We start from the raw sequence: 27071 nt of genomic DNA on the forward strand, positions 1-27071 counted from the left end.
AAAATCCACTTAAAATGAGTACTTAAATGTTCACTTTGGCCACATATGCAAAAACTAAAAATATTAAGGGCCAATTTAGGGCTGGCAAGATGATTCAGTAGGTTAAAGTACTTGCTGTCAGGCCTGACCATCTGAGTTAAACCCTGGACTGCTATTAGGTAGAGAGAACTGACTCCTTCAAGTTGTCCTCTTGACATCCACACGTGTGCCATGACACATGTGCACTCACACACTTACAAGGACAATGAAAAAATATAATTTTTAAACTTAGGTGATAAACTCCACTTAGTTAGGTTTAAAGAAAAAGTATAAACAATATGTAAGTGTTCAGGATTTACCATGTTAAGAAATAGAACCAAAGCTGGGTGGTAGAGCATCTCCCAGTTCCAAGCCAGCCTGGTCCACAGAGTGAGTTCCAGGATGCAAGGGCTACACAGAGAAACCCTGACTCAAAAACAAAAAAGAAAGAAACCAAACAAACAACAAAACAACTCAAAGAAATAGAATGGAAACAGCCAAAAGATGGCTCAATGAGTAAAGTAACTGCTGTGTAAGTGTGAAAACTCCAACTCAGATCCTCAGTATCCATATTGAAAACAAACACAACAGGGTGGTGGGAGGTAGAGAGAGGACTTAAGAGAACTTGCTGCTTGCTGGTCTTCCAGAGGATACAAGGTTAGTTTCCAGCATCCATGTCAGACAGCTCCTAACAACCTAGAACTCCAGCTGCTGAGGATCCAGCTCTCTCTTCTGGCCTTTAGGGGGGTTCATATAAATGTGGCATACTCTCAGACAGACAGACACACATACACATAAACAAAAATAAATCTTGAACTAAAAAGAACAAAGACTGGTTGGAGCCAAGTGAGGTGAAACACCCCAAGGCAGGAGGATATTTGAGTTCAAGGCCAGCTTGGTCTACATAAAGACACACTTAAAAAAAACAAACAAACTGGGGGGCATGCAGTCTACACCTGTAACCACACAGAGGTAAGAAGAATGTGCCTGGGTAACCAGGCAATCATTCTGTTCGGTGAACTCCAGGTCCAAAGAGAAAGCATGTCAAGAGGAGGAGAGAGGAAGGGAAGAGAAAAAAGGACACAGAAAACAAGGGAGGGAAGGAAGGAAGGAAAAAGGGAGAGAGGGAAGAAGGGAGGGAGGGAAAAAGGAAATGTAGGAGTGACAGAAAACACCTAATACTGTCTTCTGGTCTCCATATACAGATATGTGTGTGTATATACACATGGTCATACACACACAAATACACACCATCACACACACACTCCACATAGCACTAGCAGCTGCAGGTTTCTATGGCTATGGTAAGCACATGATGAAAAGCATCTTGGCCGTGAAAGAGTTAATATGGTCTTACAGCTTACAGTCCACCATCAAGGAAATCAGGGCAGGAACTCAAGGTGGGAGCCTGGAAGCAGAAGCTGAAACAGAGACCACAGAGGAGCCTACTGGCTTGCTTGCCATGGCTTGCTCAGCCTGCTTTCGTGTATCAAGACTACCTGCCCAAAGGTGGAATCATCCCCAGTTGGCTAGGTCCTCCCACATCAATCATGAATCAAGAAAATACTTATTAACTTGCCTATATACAATCTGATGGAGACATTTTCTCAAATTAGGTTTCTCTTTCCAGAGAACTCTAGTTCTCTGTGTTAAAATGACAAAAACAAACAAAACAAAACCCAGCAGAGACAAACATACACAAAAATAGTAGTGAATAGCAGCAGTACATACCTGTGATCCTAGCACTTGGAGGGTGGAAAAAGAAACAGGAGGGTCAAGTTCAAGTTCACCCCTGGATACATAAATTAGTTGGAGGCCAGCCTGGGCAGCATGAGACTGTCTCAAATTTTTTAGAAAAGAGAAATACACAGGAAGGTAGGCATTATGAGTCTGAACTGTAATCCTAGCATTGAGATAATAACATAAGAAAGCCTAAAGTTAGAGCTAGCCTAGGGCTACATGACCAAACTGTCTCCAACAATTAAATTTAAAAATCAAATAAAATGCTAGTGAAAATTGTGGGTAAGTGCCTTTGCTGCCAAGCCTGGCCATCTGAGTTCAATTGCTAGAACCCACACAGTAGAAAAAGAGAGCAAACTCCCATAAGATTATCTTCTGGCCTCCACATGTATGCTGTGGCATGTGCATGCACACACATGCACACACACACACACACACACACACTCACTCACTCACTCACACAAAAGAAATAAATGTAACAACTATTTTAAAGGAGTAAATACATGAGTAAATATTTAGAAACCAAGGAAAAATGAAGCAAAAATAGGAATATGAACTTCAGTGATAACAGTGTGCTATTTGGACAAAGGTATCCCACTAGGATAGACTGTGGTAAGGGATTGGCTGGGAACTCTACCTTTCAGTTAATTTTGCTGTGAACCGAAAATTACTCTAAAAATGTAGTCTATTTAAAACGTAAACCATAAACCAGGCATGGTGGCCCATGACTTTAATCCCAGCACTTGGGAAGTGGGTAAATCTCTGAGTTCAAGGCTAGCTTAGTCTACAGAGTGAGTTCCAGAATAGCCAGGGCTAAAAAAAGAAAACCTGTCTTTAAAAACCAAAAAGTTTATAAATTCCAGTTAAAGAAGTGATAAAACCGAATAAACAAAATGGTATAATTATTCTACAAGGATAAAGAAAACCCCACAACCTGTGTTCAATTCCATGAAATCACATAAAGGTCAAAGTGAACCAACTCCACAAAGTTGTCTTCTGACACATGCCATGAAACATAAATCATACAGATATATACACAGTAATAATAAAATTTTAAAATGGAACGAGCTGCAGAGAAATCTTGTAGGCAGGTATTTGCGGTATACCATAAGTCTGAGACCCTAGCACCTCAATTTTTAACAAAAGAAAGAAACCTTATAAATGGTACTGATAAAGATGTGAATTTACTTTGTGCTTAAGTAAAATAGTATGAATAAGTTTATCAATGTTATTAAAAAGAGGCCTACCCCGTAAAAAAGAAAAAAACCCTAAATATACAATGGAGAAACCTTAGAAAAAACTTTATATAATTAGAGTTTCAAATGGAGGTATCAAAACAAGCATTTGACTTACTGATTAAATAAACTTAAGTTTATTTCCTAGCTTTGTATATTCAGAGAACTTGAAGGAATTATATCCTATGGGCAAACACTATATTTTGATTTATAAACCAACTTCTACTAAAACTGGAAATAAGGCCACCAGAATAAAAGAGCTACCAAAATCTGGGCCGGGACTATAAGATAAATAACACCTTATACAAGGAAAAGTAAAAGGCCTACTCCTAGAAAGATAACTGCAGGTGATGCATTCTTGTCTGAGCACCAAGCAAGATGGTGGAAGTAGAGTAAAAGAAGCAGAACTTCCTCAAGTTCACATACTATATGACATGGACCTGAACCAGCTGCTAGGCATGTCCTATGAGGATCTGATGCGGTTGTATAGCACCTGCCAGAGGTGGCACCTGAACTAAGACCTGCAGTGGGCACTGTGCTCACTGCTCAGTAGCTTGTGCAAAGCCAAGGAGGTGCTAGCCATGGAGAAGCCAGAAGTAAAGACCCACCTCCGAGACACACCATCCTGCTGGAGATGATGGGAGGCTCAGTGGGCTTGTACAACATGGCCTTTAGCCACGAGTCTCCTATCACCTGTGCAAGCTCGTAAAGCATGGCTAGACTACACTGATGCCACTCAGGCTCCCACTTTGCTCCCCCTCAAGGAGCTGTGACCAATAGGGGAGGGAGGAAGCTGGTACTGGGAAAAGCAGCCCAGTGCTTAGTAGAGCACTTGCCTTAGTTCAATCCTCAGTTTGGAGAGGGGAGATTCTTTGTCTGGACAGTGGTTCATGAAATCTAAGAGGCAGGAAATTAGTACGAATTCCAGGACCAATTAAGGCTGCACAGCAAGACACTAGTATTAAAAAGGATACCCAAGTCAACACACTCATTTTAAGCAGTCTGAACTTCAACTCAGAATACAGAGTTTGACATTTGTTTCTAAAGATGGTTCATTGTAAATTTTTGTCAACGGGACACAAATTAGTGTCACCCTAGAAGAAGAAACCTCGACTGAGAAATTGCCTTCATCAGATTGGTGTGTAGGCGCGTCTGTGGGGCATTTTCTCTGCTCTTGCTTTTTGTTTGTTTTTTGAGACAGGGTCTCACTGTGTAGCTCTGGTTGGCCAGAGTGGGCTGACCTTGAAGAGATTTGCCCACCTCTAGCTCAGGAAAGTTGGGGGTATGTTTTTGGTTAATGATTTAAAGGGGTCCAGCCCTCTATGGGCAGTGCCACTCCTAGACAGGTAGTCCTGGGTTACAGATGAAAACTGAGCAAGCCATAGAGAACAACTCCGTAAACCAAGTTAGCTCCTCCTTAGTCTCTGCTTAGTTCCTGCCTTAGCTTCCCCAGATGAACTGTAACCTACAGTTTAACACAACAACAGAAAAGCAAAGTAGGACTGCTAGAAAACAGCTATTCTAATAAAGTATCTCCTAAAGCACTGCTTTTTCTAACAACTTTCTTCACAATGGAGAACCGACCAAATGTGAATGAGTATTAAGCAGCATAATTAAAAGGGCAAATGACGTATGTTTCTCCATGGACACAGCTCTGACCAAATAGTGTACTTGCCATAACACTTAGTAACTAAGTCTAAGGAGGAAATAAGAGAACCAGACTGTAGAACTTAAAGATACACTGCATGACTGCATTAGAAAAGTTATGGTGGGCTGGAGAGATGGGCCAGCAGTTAAGAACACTGGATGCTCTCCAGAGGATTGAACACAGCAGTGTTCAATTCCCAGCACCAACACAACAGTTCACAAATATCTGTAACCCCAGTTCCAGGGGATACAAGTGCCTTCTTCTGACCTATGAGGACACAAAGCACACACATACATACAGACATACATGCAAGCAAAAGACTCATACACATAAAATAACTGTACCTAAAAATAAAAGTTTAGGTCAGAGCTGAGGCTGTAGCTCAGTGTTGGAACACTGGCCAAGCATGGTGAACCCCCTGAGCTCAAACCCAGTACATAGACAAAAATAAAGATTTAAAACAAATATGAAAGACTGGGCAATGGTGGTACATGCCTTTAAATTCCAGCACCCAGGAGGCAGAGACAGTGGATCTCTGTGAGTTTGAGGCCAGTCTGTTCTACAGAGTGAGTCCAGGGCTACACAGGAAAACCCTGTCTCAAAAAAAAACAAAACAAACTGTCCCCTCCAAAAGTCAAACAGATTAAAAAGAAGTTACAAATGTTTATAATCCTATATTAGAATTAGGGTAGAATGGGAAAAGATATCTTTTAACATTTTAAATTTCCTCCAAAACCAACATATTTTCAGTATTCTTAATGCAAAACAGGAGAAAATTTTTCTACAAGTTGCAGGCCAGCTAGTTTAGTTAGCATAAACAAGAGAGACCCTGCTTCAACAAGGTAGGAGATAACTGACTCCCAAGAGTATTCTCTAACGTTTACAAGTAAGCACACACACATTTTTTTAAAATGTAGGTTAAGAGTAAGAGGAATTTTAAATACTTAACCATGAAAATATTTAATCATTTAACAAATATTTGTTGTGTATCCATGTACCAGGTATTATGATGAAAAAGTATACTGTAAGAACCAAAAGTGAACTAATCTGATCTAGTGCCTGTATTTGTAAAGCTTGCACAGAGGACAAATCAAAGAAACAAATGAACCAGCATAAAATCAAAACTCTGGGTGTATGACCTGAAGGAGTTAAAAACTACCAAATATGAAATCTAAGACACTTTCCTTAGTAAGAAATGAGAACTATAGAAAAAGAATGTATGGAGGCTATATAATGGAAACCATCTATTAAAGCAGAAATGATCCTGGTATATTCAGGGGACCAAAGCAACTGTAACCAAACCTTGCAAAACAGATAAAGTAGTTTTCCAGAAACAGAAATTAAAATTTTACTAAGACCAGCCACTATGGTGTACAACTTCAATTCAGCACTTCGGAGGCAGGCAAATCTTTCTGAGTTTGAGGCCAGCCTGGTCCATGTAGAAAGACCTATGGCTATGGAGACCCATGTCTCAAAAGTTGTTTTGTTTTGTTTTTTACTATGCCAGCATTGGGATGTTCTAGGTACATTGTATAAACCCAGCAAAGAGGAGTGTAATGGCAGTGCTTGGAAGGTAGAGGCAGGAGAATGACAAGTTCAAGGTCATCCTCAGCTACACAGCAAGCTTGAGGCCAGCTTTGTATCTATCAATAGGCCCACTTGCCCGCCCTCTCTCTCCCCATCTCAAATCAAGACTCATGAGCTATTGATATGGCTCAGAGACTAAAGGCAACATCCAAACCTAACAACCTAACAAACCTGAGTTTGATCCCAAGAACACAGAAAGGTAGGAGAAAACCAACTGTACAAAACTGTCTTCCTGTCTCTCCAACACATGTGCTGTAGAAATGCACTACCACACAAAAACCTTTAAATGTAATATTTTCATCACCAATCTTTAGTTATATGTAGTAAAGCTGCCTCAGAAGCAAGCTACATCAGAACCAAAACAAATACAATACCAGTGCCCTGGATCTGCCACTAGTCAGCTTTTAACTGATTCTGATGAATGCTACTTGGTCATTTAAGTACTATGGACCTAATTTTTGTCATCTGTTAAGAGGTTTCAGAATTTCTTTATGGAGCCAGTAGTAAGTAAAGGTGTTTAAGCAACAAAATGCAACCAAATCTGGCAATCAATTCAATCCCTGGCATCCAAGTGATAGAAAAGAAAGAACTATTTCAAATTGTTCTTTGACCTCCACATATACAACATGGCACATGCCAACCTACACACAAACTGTTTTATAATTATGGAGTGAAGTTCATGTAGTGGTACATGCCTGTAATCCCTAGGTTATAAGAGGATCAGAATTTTGAGGTTAGCCTGTTCATACCTACATGGGATCCTCTCTCAAAAGTAGGTAATATGAAGGGGAACACTGGCTGAGGATACTGGTCAGAGGATACTAGTAAGGTACCAGTCTAGCATGCATCAATTCCTAGATTCAATCCTGAGGCATAATGGTATACACTTCTAATCAAAGCATTTTCAGACATGGAGTTAGAAAGATCAAGGCCAGCCTAAGCTATATGACCTTTGTCAGAGAGAGCGCACGCACGCACAGGAGCATGAGCTCAGTGTGGTGCTACACATCATACTTCTAATTCTAGTACTTAGCTTGTGAAGATGAGACAGAAAGACCAAATTTGAGGGCAGCCTGGGGTTCAAAGCAAGTTTGTGTCTTAAAAATAATAATAAAAAATAAAAAAGCAGAAAATTAAAATTGATAAAAACATGTCAACTTTAACTTACAAAAGAATACATTAAATAGATGGATAGCAAGCCCAGTGTTGACCTTGACTTTCACAGTTTAGAATAATTCTAATATTTAATATATCTGTATGTGGAAAATATATAAAGCCATAATTTCCTATCTGTTTTTACATTTTTTTTTCATTGCATTTTACTTAAAGAGCATGTGTGTGAGAGAGACTATGCATGGCTTGCATGTGGAGGTCTCAGAGACAACTGTGGGAAGCCATTCTCTCCTCCTTCCATAAAGACCCAACTCAAGTTTTCAGATTCAGTGCACTTATAATGAATCTAGCTGGCCCCGTATCTTCCTATTTAAAAACAAAACAAAACAAACAAAAAAAACCCCTATGTTCAACCTCAGAATTCAAGGTTTCAATATTCTATTTTTGGAGACAGGGTCTCACTGTGTACTCCTAGCTGTCCAAGAACAGCTATGAGCCTATTTAAACCAGGCTGGCCTCAAACTCAGAGATATCCTCCTGTCTCTTCTGAAGTGTTGGAATTAAATGTGACAACAACCATGTCTGGCTATCTCAATTTTTTATTTTTACTTTTTTTTTTTTTTTTTTGGTTTTATAAAACAAGGTTTCTCCATGTAGCTTTAGAACTCAGCCAATGCAGACTCTTAGAGATCCACCTGCCTCTGCCGCTGGTGCTGAGACTTAAGGTGTGAACCACCACCACTTGGTTTATTTCAATATTCTTTTTTTTCTTTCTTTTTTTCTTTTCTTTTTTTGTTTTGTTTTTGTTTTTCGAGACAGGGTTTCTCTGTATAGCCCTGGCTGTCCTGGAACTCACCCTGTAGACCAGGCTGGCCTTGAACTCAGAAATCCACCTGCCTCTGCCTCCCAAGTGCTGGGACTAAAGGCGTGCGCCACCACTGCCTGGCTATTTCAATACTCTTAATTTGAACATTTAATCAAAACTAAATGATTGCTAGGTTTGGTAGCACACACCTATAATCCCAGCTTCCCCAAATCTGGTAGCTGAAGAAAAAACGATGTGAGTTGAAGACTAGCCTGAGTTAAACAGTAAGACCCTGTCTCAACACTGGAGCAGGTCACCTTTAATCCTAGCACTCAGAAGGCAGAGGAAGCCAGTCTGGACTACATGAGTTCTAGGACAGCCAGAACTACATAGAAGACTGCCCTCTCTCCAAAACAACACCGGGGTGGGGGATACAAGACAAACACACACAGACATGCAATGCTAATTGTATTGAGCAGCTTTTTCTTAGTTTGGATTCTTACTCAAAATACACAGTATAGTCTGAGGAAGCATTAATATTCTTTAAGTAGTGAGATTCACTTCAGGTAGCTGGGGAAACAGCTAAGTGACAGCTAAGTGTTTGCCTCCTAAGTGTGAGGACCTGAGTCTGAGCTCCACTTCCCAGCACCATGTGGTTGGAGACAACTGTAACCTCAGCAGGATGACACTCACTGGAAAGCCAGCCCAACTTAATAGGTGAACTCTAGGCCAATCAGAAACCTTGTCTCAAAGGAGGTAGACAATAACCAAGACTGTCCTCTGGCCTCCACGAACATACACAAAAGTGCCTTGTATGAGAATTCTGGAAGTTTGCTTAAAAAAAAAATCAGAGAAATATTATAAGAATATGTTTTCCCTTTAATCCTAGCACTTGGGAGGCAGAGGCAGGCAGATTTCTGAATTTGAGGCCAGCCTGGTTTACAGAGTGAGTTCTAGAACAGCCAGGGCTACACAGAGAAACCCTGTCTCAAAAAAAAAAAAAAAAAAAAAAAAAAAAAAGAAAAAAGAAAAAAAAGAAAAAAATAATAATATATTTTCATTTTAATCCCAGTTGTGAGGATATGGGGCTGCTGACTAAATGAGAAGAGGCATGGTTTTGCCACTTGCAGATAGTTTTTGTATCTGTACATTTGGAATTCTGGGAAATCTCTGGGTATATAAATGCTAGGACCCTGAGAGGTGGGGTCAGTGACTGTGGGTCCTTTAGAAGGGTTGGTTGCACTTTATTAGTAGTCTGTGCTCAAAGAAACAGGAAGAAAGAAATTAGATTCAGGGACCTCTATCTCTTCTCTCCCCACAGGGTGAAACTGGGGGGATAAAGGGTGAGAAAAAGAACCCACAAAGTAGCAAAGACCAGCTACAGTGCCAACATACCTACACATAAACATGCATGTACACACACAAACACACACAATAGTCTCCCTTTTTAAAAAAAAAAAAAAAAAAAAAAAAAAAGGCTTTAGTTAAGCTTGGTGGCACATGTCTGTATTCCCAACCCTTCAAAGGCAGAGAGAACTAAGAGTTGAGACCAGCCTTGTCTACAGAGGAAGTTTTAGGCCAGACTCTGTCTTGCAAACAACAAAAAGATTTATGTGCTTTAGACTGAGTTATAGCTCAGTGATAGAACACTGCCTGCACATGTCCCCACCTCCACCCCTGGAAAAAGAAATGGAAAGAAAACAGAAAAGGTGCCTTTGAATTAAAGAAACTGGGTCTTTCAAGAAGGCAACAAAATGGAAACTAAAACACAGGAACACTTTAAACAACATTTACTAGGCACTATGCTCAATTCTAAGATCAGGCCCTAAAAATACATTTTATAAAGTCGAATTAGGCAGACAGGTTGTCAACAATGTTTCTTCCACCGTGTCTGACTTAACCTTTAAGTGCACCTTCAAGCAGCTGGGTTACAAATCCTCTCTTAAACAAGTCATCTCTCCCACTGTCAACGCCTACTTCAATAGTTGAAGCTCTTCCACCTAGACTGAGAGCTTCCTCACAGGACTCTGCCTTGTCTCCCTTTTCCACCCAAGCCCCAACCGTGACAACCAAAATGACTGAGATTGCTTACAACACCCCCTGGAGAATCAAAGTTGTCCAAAGTGACAATTTACTGCTAAAAACTGATTCCGTTACAAACACTGCCCTCATTCAGTGCAGAAAAGGAAAAGTCCATAACTGACAATGCAAAATTAAAAGAGACAGCACTGATGTTAAGGACCACACTTACACCAAGAGAAATAAACCTCACAAAAATACCAATCCAGTCCTCAAATTTCTTAGGTACACGTACTAAAATCTTTTCTCTTTAAGCTCAAATTCTGAAAAATCTGTATACTGTATGAAGCTTAGCCTACTGTAAAAACTTCCAGACGTTAGAAAATTATGAGAATCTAAGGGAGAAAATATGGTTGCTTGTGCTGATATCAGTCTTTTTTGGAGTTGATGAAAACAGGAACTTTCACGGGTACATCACTGTCTACACTTAAGGGTACGAGCTGCTTGAACAATATTTATTAAATAAAATAACCACAGGGAAGCAACTAAACATGTGTTCTTATACGTAATAAACAAATTAGAAAATGATCATACTTTAAATGTCCCATGCTACTTATGTCCTTTCAGAACTTATCCAAAGCTATCTCCAAGTTAGAACAATACTTTTCCGGGGCGGTTAAGATACCTTTAAAAACTTAGTACTAAAAATTCCAAAGGCCAGGTTGAGTAGTCCAGTGAAACCACAAGAGTCACAAAAGCCATCCAGAGCGTAGATATCGACCCCAGACCCTTACCTTCAGACGTTTGATCATTTCGTCGGTGGTGATCTTGTCGGTGATCTCTTTTACTCCCGGAGGGTAAGCGATCTTCCCGTCCGCACTCACGACGCCACAGAGGGCAGTGGCAGGCTTCGGCTGCGTGAAGTCCATCCTGGGGGATAACTTTTCTTTCACAGTCCTCTACCGGCCTCTATCGGTCAGAAAATCAAAGTTCAGCGGGAAAGAGGCGACTTTGTAACCTCTTTTTCATTTCAAAAATCTCTAATCTGCAAAGGGCCCTTTCTTCCCCGAGAGGCCGGGGACCCCGCCACTCGCTCCTTCCCTGGGGTTCGGATCCGGCTAGGCGTCCGCCACCTCTACCTGAGTCAGCCCCGGTGCCACGGGGTTCTTGGCTGCAGCAGCCCCGGCCGCGAGAGGCGCCGAGCAGCTCCCGGAGTTTCCTAGCCCTCTTTTCACAATGAAATGTACCCCTGAGCACCTAGGTCGGAAGTTTGGTGGCCTCGGGGGACCAGCGACGACCCAACGGCCCCAGCCCGACTCAGGAGAAGCGGCCGGGTCCCCGCCTGGCCGGTCACCTCCGGGAAAGGAGACTCGAGGCCTAGAGGGTTCAGCTTAGGCCGCAAAACTAGGTACCCAAGAGGACCCACGCGCGGCGCCGGCGACCGGGAGCAGAACGCCGTGGCCGTGCCGAGCCGCTGGCCCCCGGCGTCCCCGCCGCGCGGCCGCCCCTCCCCGGCCAGCCCGCCACCCCCACTAGCCGCCCGCGGCCCGAGCCCCTCGCCAGGAAGCGGAGGACCCGGCTCCGCACTTCACATTTTGTTCCGTAACTTCAGCAACCGAGCCCGGCGGCGTCTCAAGCCCCTCGGTCGCTCGGCGCTACTCGGCACCGCCGAGGCCTGAGCCGCCGCTCCGGGCAACCCCGCCGGGCCTCAGCGCGCGCCCTCCCCTGCGGTCTCCCCTTCCGTCCCTCCCTCGCCGCCGCCGAGGGCGCGAGCCCGGCCGCCGCTTTACCTCCTCCTCATGCGGGCGGACGGTGCAGCGAGCGCCGGGCCTCTGTCAGGTGGTTGCGCCGCCGCCGCCGCCCCTCGTCGGGCTGCACACAAAAGCGGCTCCGTCGGTCCCGCCGCCGCCGCCGCCCGCCCGCCCCGGAGCGGCGCTGGGGCTGGCGGTGCCGAGGAGCAGCCGCCGCGGGGGGAGAAGCGGGCCGAGCGTGCGCCGGCCGGGGCGACACTGCCGCTCTCCGTCGGGCTGAGGAAGCGCAGCCTCGGTCGCGGCTCCTCCGAGAGCCCGCGCGCGGGTGCACGCCCGCGCGTCCCCCGCGCCCGCCCGCACCTCGCGCCCACCCGCACCAGACGCCCTCTCGCCGCGGCGCGCTCCCGGCCGCCCGTGCCCCGCGGAGCCCGAGCGTCGTGCACACCCGGAGCCCGTCACGCGAGCGGCGCGAGAGCCCGCGAGAGCACCGCGCGCCTCGCTCCCGCCCCTTCTTCCGCCGGCCGAGCCCCCGCCTCCCTGGAGCCCGACGCGGCCGCGCGCGTGGTGGACAGCGCCGCCACCCGTTTGGCGCCAAGACCTGCCCGCGCGGGCGCCTCCGGGAGGCCGGCAGCCGAGCGGGCGCGCGGAGGAGGAGCCCCGGTGGCGGGAAGCGGACCCCGGGAGGCGCCGGCTTGCGACTCTCCTGGCCGCCGCCGAGTGCAGAGCCCTTGAAGGCTTGTCTGGTGGGGATGTGACCGGACTGGTTGAGAAATAGTTAATTCCTCGGAGAAACTGCTGGTTTCCCGTCCAAAACCGAGCTCTAGAAGCAAAGTTTTACAACTCGGCACGACGTGGGCTGCTCATTCTCCTGTGTTCTGAGAGTCGCCCGAGGTCGCAGCCTACGACCTTAGAGTGCTACCATTAAGATTTTCAAAGCTGCAAAATAGGAAGTTGGCATTCGCTCTCAAGCTATGGTTCCTGGGCTTCTGGCCTTCCAATCATTTTTGGGTACAAGCTGAAAACAGATCAGGGTTCCTGATAGTGAAACCCAGAAAAAAGAAAGAGGGAGGGTGTTTTTGAGAGATTTACAAATTACCTATGTGAATCTGAGACCTCGGGGGTGGGGGGGTGTTTTTTTAAAGTTGTGAATACACCAAAGCTTTATGTTTTCTGTCCTCCAAAGGAAAGGATTGCCAAGGAAAACTCAGTGCAGCAGTGTTTGAGCAATTTAAGGTAAATATTGAAGCGAATGAACCTGAACAATACATAATTTCAAGAAACGACTTTAAAGACAATACGCAGTGGGGCTGGAGAGATGGCTCAGTGGTTAAGAGCACTAACTGCTCTTGGGTTCAATCCCCAGCACCCACATAGCAACTCACAAATGTCTGTAGTTCCAGATCAGACACTCTTTTACACAGACTTACATGCAGGTGAAACACCCCAATGCACATAAAAATTTTAAGAAAAAAAAGTCTTAAAAAAAAGGCAAGGGAGGGGGGCACACGCTTTTAATCCTAGCACTTGGGAGGCAGAGGCAAGCAGATCTCTGAGTTCAAGGCACCCTGGTCAATCGAGCTATGGCTCCAGGACAGCAGACAGCCATGGCAACAAAGAAATAATAAGCTGGGCAGTTATGGTTCACGCCTTTCATCAGGAGGCAGAGGCAAGCAAATCTTTGAGTTCGAAGCTAGTCTGCTCTACAGATCGATTCCAGGATGGCCAGGAAAAACAAGGAAACTATCCACCACCCCACCCCCCACCCCCAAAAAAAACCCCAAACAACAACATAGAGAACAACAAGGAGAAGCTGGGCAGTGGTTTGAATTTATGCACTGTTCTTAAAATGCCTGCCTTTTAACTGGCCTATGGTTGCAACTATTCAAGAAATTTAGGCAAGAGGATTTTTTTGAGCTCAAGATTTCTAGAACAGATAGTAATATTTGGCACGGAGGAGACAGGTCTCCTCTCTATGCCAGTAGTCCCAGTACTTGGGAGGCTGAGGTGGGAGGTTTGGGAGACCTAAAAAATAAAAACAGGAGGGGGAAAAATATTGTTTTTTGAGGCAGGGTCCCACCATATCCTGAGGCCAGCCTGGAACTTACTATATAGCCCAGGCTGGCTCCTCAATCTTCCTGTCTCCACCTCTGGAGTACTGGGATTGCAGATAGGCACCATTATGTCCAGCAACTTCCCATTATTGAAAGGTTTCCTGTATAAGAAGGTAAAATATAACTATACAATGTATTACTTTGCTATTATTTGTCTACACCATTGTTTTACCTTTGTGGAGAGAAACCATCACCAAGGCAATTCTTATAAAAGAAAACATTTAATTAGGGCCTTGCTTTCAATTTCAGAGGCTTAGTCCACTATCATATCTGAAAGCATGGAGGGAGGGAGAAGAGAGACACTGGGCCTAGTGTGGACTTTTGAAGCCTTAATGCCCACCCCTAGAGCTACACTTCCTCTAACAAGACTAAGCCTCCTAATCCTTTCAAATAGTGCCATTCTCTGGTGACTAAGCATTCAAACATGTAAACCTATGGGGGCCATTCTTTTTTTTTTCTTTTCTTTTTTTTTTTTTTTTTTTCTTTTCTTTTCTTTTTTTTTTTTTTTTTTTTTTTTTTTTTTTTTTTTTGGTTTTTCGAGACAGGGTTTCTCTGTGTAGCCCTGGCTGCACTGGAGCTCACTCTGTAGACCAGGCTGGCCTCAAACTCAGAAATCCGCCTGCTTTTGCCTCCCAAGTGCTGGGATTAAAGGTGTACACCACCACCTCCCAGCTATAGGGGCCATTCTTATGCAAACCTCCTACTACTGTATAATTTTGTAAGCTTTCAAAAGATAGTAAACCCTGAGATTTGTAACATAATTGAAACAGATTGTAATACTCTCTAGGTCTGGCCCAAGCCAGCCTTCCAATTTGCAGCAATACTCCTCTCAATGACTATGCCATATTTACTTTTTTACTTTTTATTTTTATTAATATATTAAAATAAAAGTTTATTGGGTTACTTATAAGACTCTGGTTGAGAGGCTATCTATAGGAACAAGAGCGACCCCAGGAGGACTGCCCAATAACAGCTTACAGTAGGAAGTTCTGCTTTTGCATTATTCAATATAGCGGCCACCAGCCATGATCCTAGACAAATAATGACTTCTAATTTAATTTTTAAAAAAATTTAAGAGACAGGGTCTCACTATGTTACTCAAACACCACTGGAATCCTAGGCTCAAATAATCACTCTTGTCTCTGTCTCTTTAGCAGCCTGAACTACAAAATGCTTTACTGATTATTTAAAAATATCTTTATTATAAAGTACTAGAGATGACAGTTGATACAGTGTTTGTCTAATATGCCCAGCACCACATAAAATTGAGACTGGTGGCCCAGGCCTATAGTCCCATCACTCTAGCAGGAGGGTCAGAAGTTCAGTCATCCTCAGGTACGTATCTAATTCAAGGCCAACCTGAGCTACACAAGACTCTGAGTCAAAACAAGACAACAGACAAACAGAAAAGGGAATGGAAGAGAGGAAGGATAAAAAAATAGATTGTCTACCTTCTACTTACCAGTGTGTGTGTGTGTGTGTGTGTGTGTGTGTGTGTTTATGCACCTACACCTATATTCCTTCCTGTATTATTGGTCTCAATCTTCCTAATGCTGAGAACCTTTAATATACATTTCCTCATGTTATGGTGCCCCCCACCATAAAATTATTTCATTGCTACATTATAGTAATTTTGCTACTATTATAAATCATTATGTAAATATCTGATAATGCAACTTCAAAGGGATCGCAACCCACAGGCTGAGAACTACTGACCTGTCTATACCCAATGAGTTTATTTAGGGCTGCTTACAGGAGCATAGGTGAGGGATTGTTTGTGGGAGCAAGGGCAACTTAGTGGCTCCAGCCCTCTCTTCTCCCCTAGCGACTATTAACTATCTATATAGATCATAGGGAAGTGTGGGGCTTTGTGAAGGAACACCCCTCCCTGAAACAGGGTGATGTCTTCAGCAGTAGTGGCTGCTGCTGCTGCTCTCCCTGCTACTGCTGGTGATGGGTGGTTCCTGTCCCTGCAGTTTGTCAAGTGGTCATAAACAAAGAGATGAGAAGAAATTGGAGCTATCCTGATGACAGAAGATTGTTCTTGCCAAGGAACTCACCAACCCTAATCAACAGGAAGTAGGAAGGGGAAGAGAGGTAGACATTTAAAGACCCAATAAAATAGCCCCCAAAAGCAGACCTACATATGCACATGCTCATGTAAATGTGTGCAAACACACGGGAGCGTGTGCACATGTGCATACGTGTGTAGGCCAAAGGTCAACCTCTCGGTTTTCACTTGTATTACTGATATAAGGTCTTCCACTGAACCTGGAGTTTTTTGATTCGGGGAGGCTGGCTGTCCAACAAGTTCAGGGAGCCACCTATATCTGCCACCCAGTGTCACACAGCACAGTGTGTACTGCTGTGCCTGTTTCTGCATGGTCTGGGAATCTGAACTGAGGCCCCTGTGCTTGCACCATAGGGACCTTACTAACTGAACCAGGGCTCCACCACTCTCTTCCTTCATTTGTTCCCTTTCCCTCCCCCCCACCACCACCCCACCCCCCAGCGCCTGAGATTAATCTAGGGCTTTACACATGCACTCTGCCATCCATCGAGCCACAGCCCCTCCTGCCCCTTTTGAAAACTATGGTAGCTCTTCAGTAGGTGCCTGTGCCAGGCAGATCGCCTGTCTTCTGTGACGCTTTTATTCTTTCAGTTCACTAATCAATGTCTCATATTGGCAAGATGTCTGCTATTGTTGATGTTTTGTTTTTGAGACAGGATCTTACTATGTAGCATTTACTGACCTAGTATCCCTGTATAATCCAGGCTGGCTTTGAACTCTTGGCAATCCACAGTTCCCCCAAGTGTTGTATTTCTAAGTATGAGCCCCATACCTAAGTGTCTTTGCTTTTCTAAGGTCTCTTACTCTATGACTGGCCTGGAACTCCTGCATCTGCATTGGAGTTCTGGAATTGTAAGACTGCAGGTGCGCCCCATGACAACTGGCAGAAAATCTCTTTGAAATCTCATACACATACATGTAGCCTAGGCTACAAAGTGAATTCCAGGCTAGCCTTGATTGGAGCCTACCCCAATCTGTGAGACAGAATTTTCAAGAAATCACAAAGTCATAAGATCTTTAACAAATTTGTAACTTTGTTCTTTGACGATCCTAGTGTCAGTAAATGATCTGAATGCTAATGGCTTCTGGGTACTTTGAGCCTGCTGGAGACACGCTGCTGAAGTCTCCCGTCCTCACAGAGTGCACCTGATTCTGTGAGGTCAGACTGCTGGCTTTGCTTCAAAACCTCAATCTTTTTGGCTCTCAAAACCAGAATTGGGTTGTGCCCTAAGAAAACATCATGGTCATGGGATGGCTCCTTAGGGTTACTTTGTGCTGTGAGGACTTTAGGGCCACTGACAAATCAGGTAAAAAACTAAAAGGACAACAGAAATAGGAATGGGAATTATTGGCAGAATCAGATGTTTGAAACAGGATGGGTAGTAAAGAAACTGACAGTGCATTGCATTGCTGTTGCAAGTAGAGACTCTGGCTTTTTGTCTGTCGGCCAAAGCAATAATTTGACTGGTGGGCACTGTTTGGGCATCTAAGAGCTGTTAATCTGCCACCAAAAAAACAAGACTGCTTTTTCCCTCTAGTTCCTCCAGTAGACTGTGGTCATTTTAAAGCAGGGAATTTTGTCTTTTTTTTTTTTTTTTTCAATTCGCTAGTGCCCAGTACAATGCCCTGCCCATTGCCCTGCCCATTGCCCTGCCCATTGCCCTGCCCATTGCCTGTTAGGAGCCCCATAACTGTTAGGTTAACCTTTAACTATATATCTTGGATGTCCTACTGTGTTCTAAGCAGAGCCCTCCCAACCACAGTGATAACTTTATGGCTTTTTATTCCCTTCTCTTCCCTTTCCACCTCTGCCCTCTTCTCTCCTCTCTCCTTTCCTCTCCTTCTCTTCCCCTCCTCTCTCCATCTGTTTTGTTTTTGGAGTGTGTTTTGTTTTACATGTTATATGCGAGTTCCTGCATTATGGATGTGCACCACTTGCATGCCTGATGCCTTCAGAAGCCAGAAGCAAGAGTCACAGAAGCCAAAGCTGGCTGGCCAGCAGGAAGGGGCAGCTGCATGGCTGGCTGCTCAGGGCTGATGCAACAGCAGAGCTGCCTTACAGTAGGACATCAGGTAATCACAGTAACATGAGAAACGAGATCTTGCCAAAACCAGCTGACACCAACATAGCAGTCAACTATGGTTATTTGCTCCATTATAATAGTGTCTCCATTTAGTGTTAGCATAACAGTATTGAATGTTCCCATCGTGCGTCTGAGTCATGAAACATCTGAAACCCCATATAAAGACAAGAGAGGAATACTCTGTCCCATGGATGTACACTACCTTTTCTCCACCTTCACTGATGAATCCTCCCGACCATCACGATGACCTATGAAAAATGTTGCCCCGAGCCAGGTGAGGTGGCATATGACTGTAATTCCAGCACCACTCGGGAGGCAGAAGGAACAACATAACATAGCAATTTCCTGGTCTGCCAGAGCTACAGAGTGAGACACTGGGTTTTTTTTGTTTTTTGTTTGTTTGTTTGTTTGTTTGTTTTGTTTTGTTTTTTAAAGTCTAGTGGCACATTTCTCCCAGCACTTGGGAGACAGAGGCAGGCAGATCTCTGTGAGCTCAAAGCCAGCCTGGTCTATAAAGTGAGTTCCAGGACAGGCAGGCTACATAGATAAAACCCTGTCTTCAAAAAAAAAAAAAAGAAAGAAAGAAAGAAAAGAAAGGAAAAAGAAAAGAAAAAAGAAAAAGACAAGAGATAGCTCAGTTAAGAGCACTGTTTGCTGTTTGCTCTTGCTGGGGACCTGCCTATAACTCCCATTTCAAGACCTCTAATGCCCTCTTCTGGCCTCTGCAGGAGCACAGAAGTCTGGGAGCACAGACATAGATCCAAGCAAAACACCGAAACACATAAAGTAAGTAGATTTAAGGGTCAGGAATGCATGCAGCTCAGGCGGTAGAGTGAACACTCACCTAGCATGCAGGAAACCCTGAGTTTGATCCCAGCACCATACAAACCAAACATGGTGGCATAGGCTTGTAAACCTAGCACTCTGGAGGTAGGAGGAGGATCACAAGTTCAAGGTTAAGAGTACTTGCTTCTCTTCCAGGGGACTTAAGTTCAGTTCCTGGCACACTTTTCCTTCAGTTAACAACCACCTCTAACTCTAGCCTCTGGGTTCTGACCCTGGAGGGCTTTCACACACATACTACACACACACACACACACACACACACACACACACACACACACACACGGGCAGGGGGTCGGGCAGGCAGGCAGACAGAGATGACACACATGTACATTATGCCCTCTGGTCATGCAGATTTTTCAGAGATTTCCATGCTGAGTCCAGAATATCCTTTGTGTGGCCTATTCCTTAATGGACTTCAACCACTTCATCCACAGTGAACTCAGTAATAATTCAGTTAAGAAACAGAAGCCAAATTGGAAAGCTGCGTATCTAACTAAATCGGTCTCCAAAATATGCCTTCACAGCTGGTTTCTTTGAACAGGCTTTTGAATTTTCTCAGAAGCCCATCTGTGCACTTCCTTGTAAAAACTGTAGTGGAGTTGATTTCTGTTGTCTCTGTGTCCATTTTGAACTCTCTCTTGCGGCTGGCCTGACTAAACTAAATTCCCCCTCCTCCCCCTGGAAACTCTCCTAGAGTGTGGTTTTCACCATAGGAACAAATCAGACACAGATCGCCACACAAGGGCATCTGCCAGCAGAAACAAATGCCCTGTGAGAGGAGCAATAGTTACGGGTTCAGGCTTTTGGCTGAAAATGACCACCAGGATAAAGAAGTGTTCTGCAAAGGCAACTGTAAACACATACTACATTCTTGGATTCACTTCAAGGAAGGGCTCGAGTTTAGAGGGGGTGGGGGTGGGGGCAAGGGGACCTTAAGGAGAATTCACCTGACTCAGTTTGAGTGGAAATGGGTATTTTTGTCCACCAGGTGACCTTTGGATCATTTAGATCTACGACATAGTGCTGCAGCCTATGTAAGATTGGTCACTGGTAGCAGGCAAGGTGCCCTAAGCATTTATTAGAGAGGACTTGAATTCTTTCTCTGTGTCTTTGACTTGTAGGTGCTCTCTACCTAGGTGTCATCCCCTTGAAGGTACAAATTTAGATTTGCCTAGCTAACAATTTCTTAAGTGAATGAACAAGTGACTGAGAGACTGATACTCTGAAAGGCGAAGAGAAACTATTTGGAAAAGCAGTAAATGGGAAACCTTAATGAATGCTGGGAAGGAGCTGCCTGTCTGTTTTGATATGCCTATATATGTGTTATATAGATGATATTTTTCTACTTAATGATGGAAAACTGTATTTTAGGGGATGGAGAGATGGCTTAGTGGTTAAGAGCACTAGCTGCTCTTCCAAAGGACTCAGGTTTGATTCCCAACACCCGTATGGAGACTTACAGCATCTGTAGCTCCAGTCTGACACCATGTGTGTCCTCAGAGGACAGCACCTGGCACACAATTATACATGCAGGCAAAACACCTATACAACATAGAATAAAATAATAAAATAAATAAGAATTATTTTAAAAAAGAATTGGAAAGCTGGCTCAGCAGTTAAGAGCACTGACTGCTCTTCCAGAGGACCCAGGTCCAAATCCCAGAACCCACATGGCAGCTTACAACTGTGTGTAACTCTAAGATCTGACATTCTCACATAAACATACATGTAGGCAAAATACCAATGCACAAAAAATAAAGGTAAATAAATTAAAACTTTATATTTATTAAAGGGGGAGCTGGAAAATGGCTCAGTGGTTAAGAGTACTGTCCTATTTGCTCAGAGGACCTGAGTTCAGTTTCTAATGTTATGAGGCTCACACCAGCCTGAAACTCTAGCCCCAGGGGATCAAATGCCCTCTTCTAGCTCAAAGTCTGGTTGCTATTGCTTGTATCGTCAGAGGGTTAAGTTACAGTCCACCACAGCCTGTGCTGCAGGAATGTTGTTACAGAATGTGGTGACGACTCACCACCCTAGTCTAATGCAGCCCATAGATCATAAACCTTATGTACCTTCTTGAATGGGTACCCTAATGTACATACACATGCACACAAATAATAAAAAATAAATCTTAAAAAAAAAAAACAAAACTGTATTTAGACTAGAGAGATGTCCCATAGATTAAGAGCACTGTCTGCTCTTCCAGAGGTCCTGAGTTCAATTCCCAGCAACCATGTGGCTCATAACCATCTATAATGAATCTGGTGCCCTCTTCTGGCCTGCAGATATACATGCAGGCAGAACATTGTATACATAATAAATAAATGGACAGGGGGTTGGGGGGGAGATATATTTGATTGGATTTAACTGAAATTTAAGCAGATTCAATAAGCACCTCACTGGAAGAATACCTGCCTAGCATCCTGAGGCCCTGGGTTTGAGCTCAAATAATACCAAACAAAATAAAACATTGGTTTGAGAAGAAATAAGGGCCGGGCAGTGGTGGTGCACGCCTTTAATCCCAGCACTTGGGAGGCAGAGTCAGGTGGATTTCTGAGTTCGAGGCCAGCCTGGTCTACAGAGTGAGTTCCAGGACAGCCAGGGCTACACAGAGAAACCCTGTCTCGAAAAAACCAAAATAAATAAATAAATAAATCTTTAAAAAAAAAAAAAAAAAAAGAGGGCTGGTGAGATGGCTCAGCAGTTAAGAGCACTGACCCAGCAACCACATGGTGGCTCACAACCATCTGTAATGGAGTCCGATGCCCTCTTCTGGGGTGCATGAAGATAGCTATAGTGTACTCATAAAATAAATAAATCTTAAAAAAAAAAAAAAAGAAGAAGAAGAAGAAGAAAGAAATGGACTAAATTATATTGTAATTCCTGTGACTTTAGTAAATCTTTGGTAAATAAACTATAACCACATGTCACTTGTTAATAAGAATGACTCTCCTGAGAAATGAATTGTTAAGTGTTTATTTGGATATTTGCACAAACCCAGATGGCATAGGTCAGTCATTTGGCATGGATGTTTTTACTGTCTGACTGTGTATGTGCGGGCATGCACATGCATGGGGCACTCGGACATCAGAGGACAACTTTTAAGAGTAAGTCCTTCCCTTCCAGCATGTGGGCTCCTGGGATTAAACTCAGACCCTCAGCCTTGCCAGGAAACACCTTTACTATTAAGCCATCTCAAGGGTGCTGAGGTGACCTCTTGATTTAGTTATGATGTCGGGTGAATGTGAGATCTGTGGGATCCCAGCCAGTTGATGAGGGATGAGTATAAACACACCGGTGCACGCCTATAATCCTAGCACTTCTGCAGTGGAAGCAGGATTAGGAGTTCAAGAGCAACATAGGTTAAATGAGATCTTGTCTCAAAAGAAAAGGGGGGGGGTAAAATAAAATGAGTAAGTTAAAATATACTCTAAGATAATGATGGAAAAGTATGGTTTAATAAATTAATAAAAACCATACCATAGTAGATATGTAAACTAATAACAGTCATTGATTATCAGGTGTTAATAGGTAATGAGAATTTTAACTTCTTTAAAAACCCAGTTATGTGAATATGTTTGTTTTTAAAAGATTTATTTATTTTATGTATTATGAGTACCCTATCTGCAAGTATACCCGAAAGCAAGTCTACATAATAAGTTTCATGCCAGCCAGGTCTACACAGGAAGACCTTGTCTCAAAAAGAAGAAGAAGGCGGCGGAGGCGGAGGCGGAGGCGGAGGCGGAGGCGGAGGCGGAGGCGGAGGCGGAGGCGGAGGCGGAGGCGGAGAAGGAGAAGAAGAAGAAGAAGAAGAAGAAGAAGAAGAAGAAGAAGAAGAAGAAGAAGAAGAAGAAGAAAAGAAAAAACAAACAAACAAACAAAACAACAAACAAACCCAACTGGGGCAGCTGGTGAGAATTCCCAGCAACTACATGATGGCTCCCAACCATCTATAGGTGGATCTGATGCCTTCTTCTGATAGGTGGATGTATATGCAGCAGAGCACTCATACATTAAATAAACAAAATTTTAAAATAAAACAAAACAAAAAACAAACACAAAACAAAAGACAAAGCAAACAAAAACAAGTCACTTCATACACAACTATAACATGAAAGTATTGTGTATTTAAGGCAACTCTTAAGGACTCTGACAAACCCAGTTTCTGATACCTTTAAGGTGAAGCCAATATGGTGGCTGATGTCTATAATCCCAAGGACTACTGGGCCACAGTGGGTCTCAGACTTCTGAAACTGAGTTTGTGAGCAACATAGCTCCTATAGCAGGCCAGGTGAGGCTGCCCCCTGGGAAGGAGAGATGTAAAGGACTCAGCAGAGAACCTGAAAGTGACAGACCTAAGTCTAAGTCTTATACCTCTAACTCCTTGCATAGGTGGGAGTTTTAAAAGTGTTAACATACCTACAATCCCATTGTTCAGGAGGCTAAAGCAGGAACATTGCAAGTTCCAGATCACCCTGGGCTGTAGAGCAAGGCCCTATAAATTTTAATAAAAATTTAAACCACACAGAAATAAAAGAAAACAAAAGATACACGCATGGCTGGCATAACTGTAATCTCAGCACTTTGGAGGTAGAGGCAGTAGAATCAGTAGTTTATAGACAACTACATAGTGAGTTCCTAATCTAGTCTAGTCAGAGCCACATGAGACCCATCTCAGAAGTCAATCAGGACTGAGAATGATGACATCTCTATGCCTTAATGCTCAGGAGGCAGAGACAGAGACAGGAGGATCTCTGTGAGTTTGAGGGCTCTCTGGTTTTCATAGCAAGTTCCAGGACAGCCAGGCCTAGACAAAGACCCTGTCTCAAAAGAGATGGAAGGCTCCACATGGTGGCAGGAGAGAATGGACTTCTTCAAATTGTCCTCTGATCTTCACACATGTGCTGTATCACACACAAAATAAAGAAAGGAAAAAGGGCAGAAGTGTAGGCAAAGGTTTTAATTAGGTTTTTATTTACATGTGTGTTTGGTTTCTTTAAAGTATATTTTATTCTTTGAAAATTTATATATATATACATTATATTAATCAGTGTATTACTTTCATTAGATTTATTAATTTTATGTGTATTTTGCTGTTGAAGACTGCACTGCCCCATGCTCTGGGGCTACTATGTTGCTGTCCACACTGCCCCACACTTTGGGGCTAAGTGCTCTGGTCAAGAGAGAGAGTGGGGATGGAGGGGCAAGAGACTCGAAGAATGAAGACAAGACAGGGTGTGTGATCAAGTCTCCTTTACTGTCTCCCACAGTCTATATTCACAACTGTAACTGACCACCACCACTTGACCTCTCCTATTGACCTCTCCTATTGACCTCTCCTATTGACTTCTCCTATTGACCCTATTACAAGGAAATCCTGGGTATTTATAAGCACAAGCAGGAGAACACAGGTGAAGACATTTTACCACGTGCACCATGCAGCTGGATCACTAAACAGCAAAACAAGCTATGTGGGATAAACAAGATATTTATTAGAGTGTGCTTCAGCTGTTGTAGGCTATTGAAAAACAAGTCTCTCATCAGGAGATATGGCTCCAGATGGCTGCAAAGTTGATAGCTGCTTTCTAGCCTCTTTATGATTAAAGTCGGCTCCCAACATTTTGCCTGTATGCACCACGTGTGTGCCTAATGCTCTTGGAGACCAGAAGAAGGCATCGAGTTCCATGGAACTACACTTACAGAGGGTTGTGAACCACCATGCGGGTGCTGGGAACTAAACACAGGTCCTCTGCAAAAGCAAAAAGTGCTTCTTCATAGCTCTTTATCTCTGCAGTCCCTACATTTATACAACGTACTTTTACTATATCCATTCACCACTGCTTCCCTTTAACTTCTTCTAAAGCTCCCTACTGTCTACTTTTTGGTGTTGTATTAATAATACCCTGGGTCTAATTAATGTTGCCCATATGTGCATGAATGAATATGGGGTCATCCACTGGGCCATGTTTCCACAAATGAATGACTCCTTTAGCAACATCAATTGCCAACAGCTCTCCTGCCAAGAATAGGGCCTCCTGGGCCTGTCCCTCATTCATACTGGAATGTTGACTGCTTGATATTCTGCAGGTGATGCCAGCAGCTGTAAATTGAAGAGTGCAACAGCCATGCCATCTCCAGAAGTCAGCACTCTCCACTCTCCCCCTCTGCCAGCTGTTCCATTCTTTCTACTCCCTCTTCTTCAGTGGTACCTGAGCCATGAATGGTAACTGCTTTAAGTTGTAATAAACGTTGAAAATAGCCTGGCAAGATAGCATACACCTGTCATCCTAGCACTTGGGTGGTAGAGGCAGGAGAATCAATTCAGAGCTATCCTTGGCTACACAATGATTTATAAAGCACCCTGGATTGCACAAGTAGATAATAAATAAGTAAACAAGTAAATAAATAAGCAACTAAGGAAATAATTAAAAATATATATCAAAGAGTTTTTGAAATTTTTCATGAACTTTTATGAGTAAATGTTTGATTTGGGTACTTATTTTATATACTTAAACACTTGGGTCATTTAAAATTTTCCTGGATGAGCGGGTGTGGTGGTACACACTTTAATCTCCACACTCCGGAGGATCTCTGTGAGTTCAAGGCCTCCTGGCCTGGTCTACAGAGCTAGTTCCAGGACAGCCAGAGCTACACAATGAAACCCTGCCTCAAAAAACCAAAGAGAGAGAGAGGGAGAGGAGGAAGGGGAGGGGGAGGGGCAGGGAGAGGGAGAGGGAGAGACAGAGAGAGCATAAGAGGAAAAAGTTTAAGAAGTCCTACCCTGCACCCACAGATTCACCCCCAAGTCACTGTGCAACCCAGATTAGCCTCAAATTGTGGTCTTTCTGCTTTAGCCCCCTGAATGCTGAGGTTACACATATGTGCCTCTGTGCCTGGGTGCAAACCTGAGATGTATCCCAAGACCCTGTCTCAAAAAAGGGGACATTAGGGGCTAGTTTAGCGGTTAAGAGCACTGACTGCTCTTCCAGAGGTCCTGAGTTCAGCTCCCAGAAACCACATGGTGGCTCACAAACATTTGTAATGGGATCTGATGTCCTTTGCTGGTGTGTGCCTGAAGATAGCTGCAGTCTACTAATAAGCAAGCAAGCAAGCAAGCAAGCAAGCAAGAAAGAAGGAAGGAAGGAAGGAAGGAAGGAAGGAAAGAAAGAAGGAAGGAAGGAAGGAAAGAAAGAACAGACAGACAGACTTGGAAGCTGCATCTGGTGATTGCCTCTTTCTGGTGGAGCCTCTCTTCAAAGCCCAGAGGCAGTACAGGGAATCATGTGGTTAAACAGAGCCTCTTCTTATAAAGGCCTCATTTAACTTTAATTACCGCCTAGAGGTCTCCCAAGTAGAGTGAGATTAGTACTATGCCCTCCCCCCACAGCACGTTTCTATGTGTATGTGTGTCGAACATGTTTGTATGCCTGTTCTCATTTGGGAGTGCACTGTGGGAGTTCACATACACATTTGTTTGGTTACTACTAGCTTTCTTCCTTCACCAATCTCCCCTTATTTACAGAGGCAGGGGCCTTCAATGAACCAGGAAAGGTCTGATTCAACTAGTGTAGCTAGCAGTTTGCCTCAGTGCCTTCGAAGCACTGGAATCATAGGTGGATCTACATGTGCTCCCAAGTTGTATATGGGTGCTGGAAATCTGATGCTGGTCCTCATGCTCATTCAATAAGTGTCTCATCTCCCTAGCCCAGTATTCTTCCCCCTTAACACCTCACAGTGGAGACTACATTTCAAGATGGGTTTAGCATGAACATTCAAACCATAGAAAGCAAGAATTGTCTTCATGCTTGGTTTATTCAGTTTTAGTCTGTTTGGTCCATGGAGACCCTGGTTACAAAGACTTCACATTCTTGATATCTGATAGATCTAGTGGAACACACCTGCAGTCCTGGCTATTCTGGAGTCTGAGACAGGAGGATCACTTTAGCTTGAGGCCAACCTATCTCTTAAAAACAAAATACAGTACAAACCAGTAAGGTGACTCAGGCCTGTAGTCCAGGAATGAGGGAGGTAGAGGCAGGAAGA

The 27071-nt window shown here is 43.7% G+C and overlaps 1 protein-coding gene across 6 annotated transcripts in view; it reads right to left on the bottom strand.

Moving 5' to 3' along the window:
• Pds5a (PDS5 cohesin associated factor A) overlaps positions 1 to 12098 on the bottom strand; it is a 95915-nt gene extending 83817 nt beyond the window's left edge. For 4 of the 6 annotated variants that reach the window (XM_034508606.2, XM_076938554.1, XM_034508605.2 and 1 more), the window contains exons 1-2: positions 11956 to 12098; positions 10960 to 11134 (exon numbers count right to left, since the gene is read on the bottom strand). In XM_034508606.2, the coding sequence (XP_034364497.1) occupies positions 10960 to 11094 (135 nt within the window). In that variant the 5' untranslated portion in view covers positions 11095 to 11134; positions 11956 to 12098. Of the gene's footprint in view, positions 1 to 10959; positions 11135 to 11304; positions 11580 to 11955 lie in introns of those variants that run through there. The other 2 variants (XM_076938555.1, XM_076938553.1) reach the window with 2 other exon arrangements.
• Between the last annotated feature and the right edge of the window lie 14973 nt (positions 12099 to 27071).

This window comes from Arvicanthis niloticus, chromosome 7, assembly GCF_011762505.2.
Source record: "Arvicanthis niloticus isolate mArvNil1 chromosome 7, mArvNil1.pat.X, whole genome shotgun sequence".
Lineage (NCBI taxonomy): Eukaryota > Metazoa > Chordata > Mammalia > Rodentia > Muridae > Arvicanthis > Arvicanthis niloticus.